The sequence below is a fragment of the Lactuca virosa genome, chromosome 8 (assembly GCF_052849685.1).
Source record: "Lactuca virosa cultivar CGN04683 chromosome 8, Lactuca_virosa_CGN04683_v6, whole genome shotgun sequence".
Classification (NCBI taxonomy): domain Eukaryota; kingdom Viridiplantae; phylum Streptophyta; class Magnoliopsida; order Asterales; family Asteraceae; genus Lactuca; species Lactuca virosa.
Genome location: NC_136433.1, coordinates 289158179 through 289174798, shown reverse-complemented (window position 1 = coordinate 289174798; position 16620 = coordinate 289158179). Strand labels below are relative to the sequence as shown.

At 36.6% G+C, this 16620-nt stretch overlaps 1 protein-coding gene across 1 annotated transcript; it reads left to right on the top strand.

Moving 5' to 3' along the window:
• Positions 1–7407: 7407 nt before the first annotated feature.
• LOC145134871 (uncharacterized) lies at positions 7408–11082 on the top strand. Its single transcript, XM_079069683.1, has one exon. It carries the CDS (start codon positions 7457–7459, stop codon positions 10358–10360), a length of 2904 nt encoding a protein of 967 aa, XP_078925809.1. The 5' UTR covers positions 7408–7456; the 3' UTR covers positions 10361–11082.
• The last annotated feature ends 5538 nt before the right edge of the window (positions 11083–16620 follow it).

The following is a 16620-nucleotide window of genomic DNA, read 5'->3' as shown; positions in this document are numbered from 1 at the left end:
CCCTTATAGACTAGCTTCGTGAATGAGGCCTACTAACGGTAAGACTGACTTGTCTTATATATATATATATATATATATATATATATATATATATATATATATATATATATATATATATATATATATATATATATTATTAATAAACTTATAATATTATAAAGTATAAGGGTTGAATTTTAACTTTTAAAACTCTAGGGTTTGGAATTAAAGTTTCATTAGTGAGACTTTACAAATTCCAAAACTTGAGGGCAAGTTTTAAAACTTGTCAAAACTCTTCATTTCTATAACTTATGAGTTTAATTGTATTTTAATGGATGAGACCTTTCATTTTCCATAACTTGAGGACAAGTTATGGAGGTCATTAAAAGCATTAGGATTAACATTTTAACTAACAAAAAATTATCAAGTAATTTATCTATGATCTACTAAACACATAAGTCAAGACAATTCATATCAACAATTTACAAGAAATTAGCCTAATCATATAAACTAATACAAATCTTGAAATTTTGACAATTATCTTTTAATTGGATGAGCATGATCACTACCATATCAAGAAAACAGATTTTATGTTTCAAAAAACAATTTGTGGTAATGATCCTAATCCAATTCTGGCCAAAAACTCGAAATTCTGCACCCAGAGCCTTCAACTCGGCGAGTGCATGAACATGACTCGTCGAGTTGGTCATTTACTGAGTGGACTCGTCGAGTCAGCCAGTGGACTCGGCGAGTTCATCAGTCAGTGGCCAGAAAATCGATTTTTCAATCCTGGAAAACTAACAAGCATCAAGTATAACAGAAAACAATCCTAGGCTCTGATACCACTGTTGGGTTTTGAGCACTATAACACTCCTATGGTGCATATGCAACCCTAGATGCTTTGGATCTATGTTTTCTCTAATTATACATGCATATTTTCAATTTTCCAAAACATAAATCCTAACTAGCATACAAATTGTCAATTGAGCAATACAACTAGTTAGATAACTTACCTCATAGAAGGACTTGTAGTTCTTGACCTTTGAAAGCTTGAGCACCTCAAGTGTGATGCATCTAATGCGTCACAAACACCAAATGCAAGAGGAGGCTTGAGAGAATAAGTTACTTAGCACAAAATCAATATCAAACTTCTTAGAATGATGGTGTAACAGATTTTGGTTCTAGGGGTATGCTTTTTATAGTGTAGCAAATGCTAGGGTTACACCTTGTAAACCCTAATGACCTTTCATATTACTTAGGCTCCATGGGTTAAACTTCCATGGAATATCTCATTGGTTTAGCCCATCCTAAATAACCATGGATCATTAGCCCACACTATAAGAATCATTGATTTACACAATCAATCCCCATATATTTAATTAGTCTCTTTTGATCACAAAATTAATTCCAAATTAATTCTTGATCAATACTAATTAAATAATATGATTTCATATTAATATATTATACTTGTAATATATTAATAAATCATAAATAACCTTATTCTCAAAAGTTCATCCTATCAAATTGCACTGGTGAAGGCAACCCAAAAGGACCATGCTACTATCGGGTCAAGTACATCCCAATTATAGTTATGGGCTTAGACACCTAATCCAACAGGGCATGCCTGCCATGGTGGCATGTAGGTAGATTACTGATGAATATTGTGGTTGCTGCTGAATATTGTGAGGTATCCAAGCTCCGATGCCCGAACTGTGTGGAAATGATTGTTGCCGAGAAACAGGTATCTCTGTTTGCTATGTTGCGACAATCTATGGACTTGTGGTTAAGATTGTTGCTTGCTGAGATGGGTTAACTGTTGGACGCCATAAAGTAGCTATGTAGGTTGCCACCGTTTCAGCTGTAGAGCTGGATGGTGTCTGTGAGACTGGCGTGTTATTTGAAGCGTGTTCTTCCTGGATGGAAACTTGCACTTCGTCTAACGGTTGCATTGGACGCACCGGGCTTTTATCCGTTGCCGCCGACGTCGCCGAAATTTCGCCTGCCATCTTTGCTCTTTGGTTTTGCTTCGTGGATGTATAATTTTGGAGATACGTCCGGATGGCGCCAAATGTTGTGATATGTCGGAGATGGTAAGATTAAGATCAAGGGTGGGTGTCGAGCTGGTTCCTTCTCCTAATATCACAGTATAAAGAAAAGAGATGATCGTTAGACAACGTCCGAGAGTGGTTCCCAGGACGAAGCTCCGACGATCAAGTTAGAACTGATTGCGAGAGAAGATAGATAATATCTGAGAGAAAAAGAGTCCAGTCCCCTTCTCCGTGTGGAAGAAGGGTTCTTTTATACCTGATCGAGAGACCTGTGCCTCCTAACTGATTCTGTTGAGCCTTCCTTCGTGAGACGCGACGTGGCGGATCCGTATTGAAGGATCCTCCATCACGTCTTTGTATCTCGTTCCACCATTGACTACAGGGGAATCTTCGATATAATGATGATCGTGGTTGTCATCAGATAGGCAAGTGGAGCTCTCTGATTGGCTCCATGTTTGCCGGGGTATTTCTCCTGGGGACAAGAGGGTAAGGCGCAGTTTTGCCCCTTAACCACCATTACCAGTGAGTCCATGCAGGCGGAGGCTCGACCTTGACCTCAGACTGGGTATGACAAGACTCTAACTAGGCCAAGCTTGGCGCTAGTTTGACTTTTCTTCTTTAACATTTTTCCTGAGGGATACGTTAAAAATACCGCAAATAGAACATATTCAATAACCTAAGCAACAATTCTTGCTTCTAAAGGAAACTGTTTAACATTATTTTGTAAACTCTATTTCAATACAAATGTCTTAGGAAACCAATCTCCGAAAGACAAGTATTCTTCGTCCTCCTCGAAAAATTGATCGCCTGAACAAAACTTTTCACCGAAAGAAAACTAATCTTGATTAACGTTTGTGTTACAATTATAATATAAATATGGTTTTATGACTATAAGTGCAACTCAACATACATAGGAAATAAAGAAAACATGGGTAAGTATTACAAACCTACAACCCATCAAACCGATTAAATTTCTAAAACAGGTTAAAATGTTACGGTTATTTTGAGGTACCATCCTAAGTGATTAATTGCAATTTGCAAAGAAGTGATAAAAAATGGTTTTATAAATGTTTAGGGATTATAACTTGTAAGAACCGAAGAATTCAATATTTTGTAACTTGGTTAATACTTAATGATTTTTATGGTTTGATCTGAGAGCAACAAGGAAACTATTCACTTAAATGAATTAGTCATCGCTCGAAAACTATTCGTCACCGCCGCTTTGCGCGGGTACACAACCAGTATATATATATATATATATATATATATATATATATATATATATATATATATATATATATATATATATATATAAATTGTTAAAAGAAAAAAAAAAGGTAATTTGGTCATTTTATATGGACCAATGACCTGCCGTGCAGTTTTTACAAACCACAGGATGTAACCTATCAACTTTTAAATTTAAGAACCAAAACTAAAAATCAGACCAAAACATATTTTTGTAATTTACTTTTTGAAACGTGAAAAATGCACCTCGTCCTCAAAAACACTTGCATTGGTCATCTTTGAAAACCACAGGACCAAATATGTAATTTTGTCTAAATCTGTCATCTCAAATCGACCGCTTTCCCTCACCACCGGGAAGTAGTCGAGTACGGGGATAATGCGAAGCCTACAATACATTGCCGATTCATCTCTCCCCTTTTCGATTCCTGTGTCATCGGTGTTAATTATGTTTTCGGTTTTCGATTCTGTTTTTTCTGTTTGACCTAATTCTTGAGATTTCATGGTTGCTCTATTTGCTTTTAAGAAAATTCTGAACACAAACGGGGACCTGTAAGACAAAGAAGATAGTAATTTAGCAATGTTGAAAATGATGCATATATGGTTTTATGTGTAAAATAACCCAATTGCGATAACGTAGATAAATCGTATTAGGAAAATGATCTACCTAAGTTTTTATGTTTCTTTTTGACCTAGTTCTCACACAAATTTGGACATGTAACCCAAAGAAGATAGAAAATTAGCATGCATATAAGCCGATGGTGATGTTGCAGCTCCCAATGGTACATATAATGTCTAACACAAAATCTGTTATATTTCTCAGTAGACCTTTTGGTATTTAAAGTGGCTGTATTGCATTGTACCAACTAATCTTCTATGCTAACCCATGCTCGTGAAAGGCTTCTGTATTTTCTCTTGCATTTGTTTACCGTGGGAAAATTGGAGAAAAAACATATTTTTGTTATGCTGATATACATAGAATCGGTTCTTCTTCATATGCTACAAATGCTGTTTCTTTAAATGAAACTGTTACATTTATATGCATGTATAATTTGATCTGGCTTCACATATTATATATGCATGTATGCAATTGCTTGCAATATTATCAAATTAGGTTTTGTATTGATGATTCTTGATTGCTTTATAGCCCAGTTGCACATACGCCAGATCATCATGTACCTGATATGCTTTCTAGTGTCCCTAAATCTGTGTTTCCCTTTAACTTCTAAGTGATGATTTATGTGCATTTCTATTTTTTGCTTTGTTTTGTTTTGAACATGTTCATGAAAGTTGCGGTTATATATGTAATAGAATGACCTTGGTATCTAATGATAATGAAAAAGCTTGTTTGTTTATCATGATAATAAAGAAAGTGGACTGATCTCTTCCAATTAGGATGTAATGATATCTGCAATTTATGGTAATTGTGCTTATTGAGTTTGGTGAATTGGATTATGCATTTATGATTTTATGGTGATTACTTGTGTGGTGTTTCAGGTGACTTGTTGATCTTAGTGAATGTCTCACTGGATGAAGGCTAGTACATATGGTGAACTGAAGCCTCCTTTGGGGAATTGAAGGCTCCTATGGGGGAGCATCTTCTAAAGGTTAGTACACTTGAAATATTGTTCTTCCTTTAATAAATGTGTTTTTGCCAAATTTCATAATAACAATTTTATGGGTGCTGTTGAACGTGTTTGTATGTTTTCGTGGTAAGCAAATTCCATATACATTGATGCATATAGATACATATACATGGATACACATACAAATACATTATTATATGATTAAATTAATAAACATATACATAGATGTGCATGTGCTACTTCCCCACCACCTATTTCCTTATAATCTTTTAATCGGTTGGACAGGATCTTTACCAAAATCAAGTGACCTTATAAAATTGTCTTGATGTGCTCAATGAATGTTCCTGGTCAATATAAAATTGTCTTGGCACCTTTTTCGATAAAAGCTTCTTTGTGCACAAGGATTCCATCCTTCAAGTGTTCAATTTATAACCTAAGACAAAGTTTCGTCCTTCCAGAATCTTTCATCCCAAATTTCTCCCCCATGTATTCAAATGCCTTAGAAAGCTTTCTAGGACTTCCATGTATATCCAAATCATCAAGATATACTAAACTTATAACAAAAACATATTCATATGTTCTTTTAAATGCATAGACAGATAGAACGTTATTGTAGCCTTCCTTCAACAAATATTCACACACAAACACACATACATACAGACAATCATAGATACATTTTTGCTTTTGATAAATTGAGCATGCTTGGCGCACAATGTGTTAAGGGATCTACAATTTACAATTCTTTTTGCTAGGCATTTTTTATTAAATCAGTTGTTAAATTGAGTGAATGTGAGGGAGTTTTCTTACATGTATAGATTTGTTTGTCTACCGTTAAAAACACTTGTTTATTAAGTGGAAAGTGCCTCTTGAGATGAATCGAGGTAAGTGGATTAGGACAAGGTGTTCGACCTACTATAAAGACAATGTGGTTTTTCTTTCTATATATAATCCTCATATATATATATATATATATATATATATATATATATATATATATATATATATATATATATATATATATATATATATATATCATTTTTGAATTGCATTGTGTATGAGTGTATCCTATAAGTTGTTATTTTGAATTAATCCTTTCGTAGACAAAAAAACCTTAGCTTTCACCTGCTATTGGTATCAGTGCGGACCTCCGGTTTTCTTTCTATATATAATCCTAATATATATCAATTTTTTTTTGTGTGTATATGTCATGGTGTCAGGAAGTTTAATAACCCCATTTTGCTAAAACCCAATTGCCAAATTTCTCATCATCGCCATTTTCAGCTTCATTACCATTTTCACCAGATTTGCTCATCCTGACCATGGGTCATACACTACACCTAAAGGCTAAAATGTACTTTAAAACTGTGCGTTTAACACAATATGAAAAATTTGAGCATGTTGTTTAGTTTGTATATATAAATGTTTAAAAGAAGTTAAGCTGATAAATGACAACATTGTGATTTAATAAAAATCAACATTATTTCAAATTGATAGAGTGCAGTACAGCACCAAGTAAGCTGTATGATAAAGTTATATGCCCACTTGGACATTCTTGCAAATCTAACAAGTAGTTGAACAAATATTTGTTCACCATCTCAAATATTCTTCTAAATTGATTTTATTGATAATCAAAAGTTTTTGTTATAAAACATATTTTTGGATGTGCTAGTTTATTTTCTATCATTTCCTTCATCCAATAGTATTTACATAGACTTAAACAAGAAAAAAAATCAATGTTTGTATTCTATTTTTTTTTATTGGCATAGTGATGATTTTTTTTTTTTAAGTTCTATATACAGATATAGATGGATATCTTAATGTAGACTGATCCAATCCTGACAGTGTTTTGGTTTTTCATGGAATAATAAGAAAAGAGGAAATAACTAGTGAGTAATATATTTGATAGGGAGAAGTTGCAAGGAAAACTCCACAAGAAAGATTATTGGTGCATCAATCATGGGACTCTTAGGTGGTTTACTTTGTTGACTTCAAAGTCTTTGTGTGGAAGACTTTTCGCCAAATGCTTTTACGTGTGCCATGGGGCATAGACTATACTCAAAACTGTTCCAATTCAATAACAATAGTTCACTAAAAGCCTAAAAGGAAATTTTTTTTTTGTAGGAATATTGGTATCAAATTAATGAGAAAAACTATTAATTTTTTGATATAATTTCTTTTAATTCTGTAAGCTAATTTTATTAAACATATTTTAGATTAAAGTTGATGGTAACTTGTTTTAGATTTATACAAGGATGTGTGTGTGTGCGTGCGTGAAACCACTAAAATTTGGCGTTTTATCCTGTTCATATTTTTTTAATGAAATGTGGCTAAGTATAATAACCATTGCCATGGAGAATAGGCTTGGCCAGAAACCACTTATTTAGATCAAAAGAAAAAGAAAGATAGTATAGGACCACACAAATACACTTTATGGATACAAATGTCCATTGACTTCCAAGTCTTCCATGGCTATAAGCTGCTCTTCATTTATGGGTCGCTCTATAAATGAAATTGTTGCCTCATCGTAGCAACCCATCACTACATCATAACAACCAACCTTTCCACTTCAAAATTCATCTAAATCAAACTGAGTTAGTGTTGATGATGAGGCATCCGAGGGGTTTGGGGCTCCATCTCATTTTCATATGTGTTTTTTTGTTTGCAACCAAATATACTTGTTTGGGTGTTGGAAATGTCACTGTCTTGTGCTCTCAGAAAGAGAGACTTGCTCTTCTCAAGTTCAAAGGGAGTGTCAAAGATGCTTCTGGAATGTTGTCATCATGGGTTGGCAATGACTGTTGCCAGTGGGAAAGAATCCAATGTGACAGTTTCACTGGAACAGTTGAAAGCCTTCAACTTGGAGGAGATCACTACTGGGGTGGTGCAGGCTATTTGGTTTGTAATGAGGTGAACTCTTCTCTTGCAGAATTGAGGCATCTCAAATACTTGGACTTGAGTGGTAATAATTTTCATGGAAATCGGATCCCTGAGTTCATTGGATCCTTCAAACACCTCAGCTACCTTGATCTTTCAGGCTCTAATCTTAGTTTGTCATTTAACTTTGTAAACTTGATAAACATGATCCCTTCTTTATCAGAGCTGCATTTGTCGAGTTGTGGGCTTGATAAGACTTTTCTATCTTCCCCTCATCTTAATATCAGTAAGCTTTCTAACATCCGACACCTGGATCTTAGCTTCAATTCAATTGAAGGCATAATTCCATCTTTTTTCACAAACATGAGTTCCTTAAAAGTCCTTTACCTTTCGGAAAACATGCTGAATTCATCGGTTCCTACTATGCCTGGCCTTCTAGAGCTTGATCTTTCTTATAACAAGTTTAAGCACATCGAGCATCTGGGAATCTGGAGACACTGTCACCTGAAACAGTTGAGTGCTTTAGAAAATCCTCTTCAAATAGAAATGACTGACTCACAGCAAAACATATCTAAATGCTCCAGATATGCTTTGGAGCGGTTGGATTTAGATGGGTGTTTGAATGGTACGATTCCAGAAGCACTCGGAAGACTAACCAATTTAATGCACTTAGATCTAACGTTCAGCAGTTTGACAGGCCCAATCCCCAAATCTCTAGGAAGATTAAGATATTTAGAAGAATTATATTTATCTAATAACAGGTTAACCGGTCCCATTCCTACATTCATTAGGAATCTTTCCAGAATTTGGCTTTCTTATAACCATTTGAATGGTTCAATTCCAGAATCCTTTGGAAATCTAGCAGCTTTAACAGATTTGGTTCTAGATGTTAATCAGTTAACAGGTCCCATCCCAGCATCTCTAGGAAGACTTGTTTCATTGCAAACATTTACGATTTCCTCAAATTTGTTGAATGGGACTATTCCGGTTTCAATTGGGCTACTTTCCAAACTTCAATATCTAGATATCTCAGACAATTCCTTAGAAGGAGTAGTTTCCGAAGCCAATTTTGCTAACCTTTCGATGCTGGAGTTCTTAAATGCTTCTTCTAACACTAAGTTGACATTCAATGTTTCACATAAGTGGATACCTCCATTCCAGTTGGTACATCTTGATCTTAGTTCTTGCAATATTGCAAATGGATTTCCGCAGTGGCTTCGCAATCAAAGGAAACTTGAGTGGTTGGTGTTGTCAAATGCTACAGTTTCAGGGCCTTTGCCCAAATGGTTACAGAAGATGCCTGTCATTCATATCTTAGATCTCTCTCACAACAAACTCAGTGGATCTTTGACGAACCTTCCTAATGGGGAAAATGTTTCTGGGCATATAGGTGGAGCGATATTATTACTGGTAAATAACATTTTCAATGAATCGATTCCAAAGTCCCTGTGTAGAAGGACAGATTTGGAATTTCTTGATCTTTCCAGAAATAGGTTAACAGGGAAAATTCCCAAGTGTCTCCAGAATCTCAAAGGGTTGAGTACTATGATATTTAGCTCGAATTTGCTTTCAGGCGTCATTCCAAGTTATATAGCACTTAATCATTCATCATTGCAGTGGTTAAAATTGAATGGCAATAACTTCATAGGTGAACTTCCTCGAGAATTGGGAGATTTACGAGACTTAACAGTCTTAGATGTCGGTGATAATAAATTGTTTGGAGATATACCCCACTGGATTGGAGAAAACCTGACAAATTTGATTGTTTTAAGGTTACACAGGAATAACTTCAGTGGAGAAATTCCTGAATCTTTGTGCAGAATGTCGAAACTTCAAATTTTGGATGTTGGGTACAACAACTTAACGGGAATCATCCCTCATTGCCTAAGAGAGTTGAATGCGATGGTGAAGGGTGCAGAAAAGTGGTATAATGGCACGTCTGATTCTAATGAGAATGTTATTCAGGCCATGAAAGGTGTTGATCTTGAATATACAACAATTTTGGATATAGTTTACAACATGGATCTTTCAAGCAATAAACTTGTTGGAGAAATACCTGTTGAGCTAACTGCACTTTCTATGTTGGTGGGTCTCAATTTGTCTAATAATCATCTCAGTGGGCGTATTCCAGACAACATTGGAAACATGATAGCATTATTTTCCCTCGATTTATCTGGCAACAAGTTGATGGGGACGATCCCTCCAAGCATGGCAGCTTTGACTTTTTTAAGCCATTTGAATTTGTCGCACAACAAACTGTCGGGACGAATTCCAACGGGAAATCAATTGCAAACTCTTACTGACCCATCAATATTTGCTGGGAACGAGGGTCTGTGTGGACCTCCACTATCAAAGAATTGCTCAAACCAGGAAGTCCCAACAACAACAACAACAACAACAAGCCAGAAGAAGAAATACAAAGCAGCTGATGAGGCAACCAAGGTATGGCTATTGTACCTGGACATAATCTGTGGTTTTGCAGTAGGTTTTTGGGGTGTTATTGGTGTTTTGGTGTTCAAGAAGCACCGGAGACAAAAGCTTTTTTTGTTTGCTGAGGAAACCATGGACAAGATATACGTTGCAGTCATGGTAAGAGTTGCCAAGATGAAGAGAGGAAGAGAAGCCGCATAGATATTCCTGTGTAATGCAAGTAATTCTCGGATACATGTTATCAATAATTATTTTGCTTTTTAATACTATTATTTTGCTTGTTTGTACTGCTATTTGGAATTTATATTTGCGTGACATTTGTAGTATGGATGTTGTTTAAATGTGCAAAGTTCGAAATGTTTGTTGGGTTTGTTATTTACATATATCAAGCTGTTAGATTGGACTATATTTGTATGGCAATTGTAATATATAAGCTATTGTGCTCTTGACCTGCTACTTCTGTCACCATGACCTACTGCTGCATCCATCTGTTTTCATCTGCATGGCTCCCACTAAAAATCAGGTAACAGATTCATTATCTATTTCTTGTTTTTCATGTAAAGGACGAAGATGATTGGGTTAAGGGTGAAAGGTGAAAGGTTAGGTCTTGGTTGATGTTTGGTTCTTCTCTTGTGAATGAGAAATAATAACTTACATGGTTGTGCTGGTTTTTGGTGGTGTTTTAATTTCTTCTACATTCCTTTTTTTACTGGTTCATGTGATTTGATTCAGGGATTTAATTCACAAGATTTAATTGTACAGGTGGGAAATTGCACATGAACAATTCTTATGAGGGGTGTAGCAGGAGGTACCTTTTAAATAACATTTGAAGGTTAAGACTTAACAGTCTCAGGGGGCAACAAACAAGTGAACAATTTAAATGGAAGCTGAGCTAGAAAGATTGCACAAACAGAAAACAGAAACTATGCATGAAGTTATTGGGTTACAGCATGAACATATGGTAAGACACATCGTTATATGGAATCAAACATTAAAAAAAAAAAAAAAAAAAAAAAAAAAAAACTCAAAGCTGTCAAGCATAGACAGAAGCAAATGTTTTTTTGTTGTTATTACTCTTTTCTTCAATGTTTAAGACCTTAGCATTGTCATGCTGCAAGAATTTTGATGGGTTTGAGAGTTCCTGGGTGCAACATCTTGGTATTCAATTCAGATACGAGTTGATTGCATATACTTCTTTCTTATTGTATTTGCCTTTTCAACTTTTTACTTTTACTATTAATTCGTCTTGATGATCAACAACAATATAATTGTAATATTAAGGACTCTGATATTGTCGTTCCAGAAGCTGGAATAAGGTTTACAAGAGGCGGTCTAAAGCTATAGAAGATATTTGATGATTATCTTTTAAATCATAATTATAGATAGAGTTTCCTTATTTGTATTTTATCAATATTTCTTTGGCTTGCATGTCAAGTTTCTTTATTTACGTATTGTAGTTGGATTAGGAATTATCAGTAGGGGATATAAATAAAGGCATCAGCCTATTAGGTAGAGTAGAGAAAAATTAAGTATTTTGTTTATTTTTTTCCTTTGTTAGTTAATAAAGCTTTCAGTAGGGCATTTTTTATCTACAATTGGCTGGTATCAAATTGGTATTAGAGCCAATTCGATATGCCTCCCAAATTTGATGCAACAGCTTCCAAACCCACAACCCGATCGGACAGCAAGGAATCTTCATTTGTGAAAAACAAAGATCGATGAGACCAGGTGGAAATGGAATTGGCTGCAATCCGAACCGATGCTGACCAGAAGATGGCGGCGATGAAGGCAGAAGCAGAGGAACGACATGCTCAACTAATATCGATGTTATTAATTAATCAGCAACCCCCTGCATCCCAAGCTGCTGCGCAAACCATCATATGCCGACACAACTGCCACCCTCGTCATTCACCACTACAATCCCCATCATCACCACGACGGGCCTTCCACCTTTTATTTCGTCGGCGACAACTCAGCAATCAACAACCATTGGATCGCCACCAGTTTCCAATCCGCACTCTAGAGCACCACCGCACCAGTCACCGGCAGCAGCAATGTTGTCTTTGTTTCAGCATGTGACTCAATCACGACCTCTGGTTCACACGACATTCACGCCACCAGGTATAGGTCCGCAAACACAAACTCAAAATTTCTCATCCAGATTCGCACATGCCCTGGTTCACATGACAATTTCTACTCCCTGGTATACCCAAACCGGGACTTCCATCCAACCCAGAGTCACATTCCTTGCGATGTACAGCCAACTCCAACCATCTTTTGTTGCCAATCGGGAGGAACCGTCCTTCGGAACCCATGATTTTTCAGCTGCAGCAGGTAGTTCCAACCCTGGGCGGTATAATTTATTTATTCGTGGGGGACCAGAAGAGGAAGAAATCGATTTAACACTGCCGGAAATGGTTCCCGTATGAGACCTTTCACAGATATCCAATCACTATGGCCATGGGAGATGGTGGAACTTCAACTCGGATTACTGGCTACCAAAATTGAAGATGCCCTTGTTCGAAGGAGAGGAAGTGTACGGATGGGTACACAAAGCCGAACGTTTCTTTCAAATGCAAGGGTTAATAAATCTGGGTGAACAACTTCAAGCTGCAGTTTTATGTCTAGAAGGATCGACACTATCGTGGTTTCTTTGGAGCGACCAACGAACCCCGTTTCAAACATGGGAGGAGTTGAAAACGGGTTACTGGATAGGTTTCAAAGCTCTCGAGACAGAAACTTACACCAAAAATTCCTCGTTATCAAACAAGAGGGAACATTACGAGATTATGTAGGCATTTTCGAAAAAACGGCGGCTCAACTAAAGAATGTTCCAGAAGAGAACTTGGAAGCGACCTTCATTAAAGGGTTGAAACCCGATTTAAAAACTTCTGTTAAAACCATGTAACCAGTGGGTTTGAAACAACGTGAAGACTTCTGTTCGAGCGACCGGGTCATCAAGAAGCCAAACTGGTACTGTAGCCAGTAGGGATGGCGGGGTAACTCGAGGGCCCTTCAAGAAAATGACAAATGCTGAATTTTCCGATAAAAGGCAAAAGGGTTGTGTTTTCGCTGCGACAGTAAATTTGGTCCCGGTTATAAGTGTCCAGATAAATCCTTACAAATTTTAATAGTCGGGGAGCGTGAGGATGGAGAGGAGGTCGAAGAAGAGGAAGAGCAAGTAGAATTAGACATGATGTCAGTACCAGCAACCTCGGTCATGGGGATAACCACACTCCACACCATGAAGCTCAGAGGTGAAATTAAAGGGCAAGAAGTGTTGGTTTTTATTGATTGTGGGGGCAACACATAATTTTTTGTCAGTCAAATTGGTGGGGCCACTCGGTATTATTATTAAAGGCAAAAAACCTACGAGAGTGATGATAGGAAACATGAAATTCGATAAATCCTACAGCACGTATAAAGAAGTATCCTTAGCCTTGCAAGGTTTGCATATTACTAGCGATTTTTACCCCTTGGAACTAGGGAGCACCGATGCGATCTTAAGAATGAAATGGTTGTGTACTTTGGGCAACACACATGTTAATTGGAAAGAGCTAACCATGTTATTTGTTGAAAACTGTAAAAGGGTCACACTGCGGGGCAAACCGGGACTTAACCGGACTGAGACCTCGTTTTGCGCATTAGTACGGGGCATGGCTAATACCAGTGAGGGATATTTAGTCGACATCAGCAATATAGAAAAGATGGAAGCCCTAGCTCCGATATCAATCCCCTTATCTCAGAAGTGCTAGATAATTTTGCAGATATATTCTCATTGCCTCCGGGCCTTCCGCCACACCGAAATCACAATCATGCCATCAACCGTAAGTCGGGTACCGAACCAATTAACGTGCGGCCATGCCATTACCCGCAATTTCAAAAAAAAACGAGATCGAAAAGTTAGTTGATGAAATGCTAACAGCCGGGGTAGTTCAAACAAGTTCCAACCCATTTTCGAGCCTGGTGTTGTTAGTAAAAAAAAAAGATGGCAGTTGGAGGTTTTGTGTCGACTATCGCGCTTTAAATAAATCGACAATCCTTGACAAGTTTCCGATTCCGGTTATTGATGAGTTATTAGATGAGTTACACGGCCAAAGATTTTTAGCAAACTGGATTTAAAGTCAAGTTATCATCAGATACGCATGAAACAGAAGGATGTTCCAAAAACGACATTTCGCACACATGAAGGACATTATGAATTCTTGGTTATGCCCTTTGGGTTAACAAATGCTCCATCTACTTTTCAATCTCTACTGAACAAAGTCTTTCGTCCTTATATTCAAAAGTTTGTACTCGTTTTTTTATGATATTTTAGTTTATAGTAAAACAATACAGGATCATAAAGAGCATATTTTTATCGTCTTTGGCTGTTTATGGAAAGAACAACTATACTGCAACCAAAAGAAGTGTATTTTGGGACAAAACCAGATTGACTATTTGGGGCATATTGTAACAGGTGGTGGTGTGATGGCGGACCCATCTAAAATCGTAGCTATGATTGAATGGCCGATCCCGCGAACAATTCAAGAGTTACGCGGTTTTTTTGTGGCTAACAGGATATTACCGGAAATTTGTGGCAGGTTATGGAAAGATAGAAAAAGGCTTTGACTGACCTTCTCAAGAAAGATAAGTTTTGTTGGTCAGACGAGGCAATGCAAGCTTTTGATAAATTAAAACAAACAATGACTCAAGTTTCGGTTTAGCATTACCGGATTTCTCGAAACCATTTGTCATTGACACGTATGCATCAGGATACGAAATTGGGGCCATTTTAATACAAGAGGGGAGGCCCATCGCTTATCTTAGTTAGGTTTTGGGAAGTCGAGCTTAGCTTATATCTGTTTACGAACGGGAGTTGATGGCTACTGTTACAGCGGTCCAAAAATGGCGTCCTTATTTACTAGGCTGAAAATTTATGATGATCACGGATCAAAAAAGTCTAAAATTTTTGCTTGAACAACGTGTGGTTGCAAGGGAACATTAGAAGTGGATTGCCAAGCTTTCCAGATATGACTTTGAAATTGTATATCGACGTGACAAGGAAAATGGGGCCATAGACGTTATCTCGCCGTAATGATGACACCCAACTTATGGAGTTAGCTCTTTCTACCGCCGGTCACCATGAATAATTATTGAACGAGTTAAAGGAAGACCCAACTATTATCGAGTTAAGGGAGAAGATCCAAAGGGAATCAGAAGGCTTAGCTGGCTATGAAGGTTTGCATGGTCATGTGCGTTATAAGGGTTAGTTAGTGATTCCTGCTAACTCGAATTTCGTTACTTGTTTGTTTGAGGAGTTTCATACAGGTGTTACTAAAGGGCATGAGGGTGTGCATAAGACCTACCAACGCTTGGCTCGTGAATTCTGTTCGGTAGTGATGCGACGGGATGTTGCTAAGATGGTTGCAGCATGTGAGGTATGTCAGTGCAATAAATATTCGAACCTAGCTCCAGCCAGATTACTCCAGCCTTTGCAGCTACTGACTCAAATTTGGGAAGACATAACAATGGATTTCATCGAAGGCTTGCCTCGATCCTCGGGATTTAACGTAATTTTGGTAGTGGTGGATAGGCTGAGTAAGTCAACGCACGCTAGTACAAAAATGACCTACGAACACATCATAAAAGTGTGACCATATGCGTATAGTGACATTTTATTTTTTCACTGAAAGTCTGACAGAAGGTGACGTCGTCGTATGGGTCTTATGGTCACTTTAAAATGTAGTGTATGTATGATATGAAAACATGTGGTTGTATTATAAAAGTGTGGCAATTGGGTAGGAAATTTTCTTGCTAAAATCAATCATTTTATCCAATATTGTGGCGTTAAACCGTCAGTAGACACATTTATTTAGTAATTTTAGTGACTGTATATCACCAACTTGGGACATACATGTTGTTTTAGTGTTTTTTTTCTAATGTATTGTCACACAGTTTAAAGTTTATTAAGACTATTGGATATGTTTTGAAAACATGTAATTACGATGAACATGACCATGTTCGCTAAATGGTCACATTTAACTAATTAAATAAGTGGCGATTTGCTAATAATTAGTCACAAAAACAATCAATTTTGGTGACTAGTGTCTATCGTACAGAAATACACAATTAAGTAAAACACGATCATAAGTATTATAAAGACACACATTTTATTAAAATTAAGGGTTATTGGGTATCATATAAAGACTATTGGGTATCTTATAAAAACATATAATTACAGTGAACATGACCATGTTCGCTAAATGGTCACATGTAATTAATTTCATAAGTGACAATTTGCTAATAATTAGTCACAAAACAATCAATTATGGTATTTTTTTTGCCACATTAATTTTTTTTCATGTTGTTATTGTTTAATTTATCGTCACAAAAACTTTAGAAAAACATGATTTTAAAACAATTGTAGACATATAATTAACTTAGATTGTGGCTATTCTTAACCATTTAGCTACATGTAA

Excerpts from the sequence above, each read along its gene's own strand:
- LOC145134871 (XM_079069683.1), top strand. The coding sequence starts at position 7,457 with ATGATGAGGCATCCGAGGGGTTTGGGGCTCCATCTCATTTTCATATGT.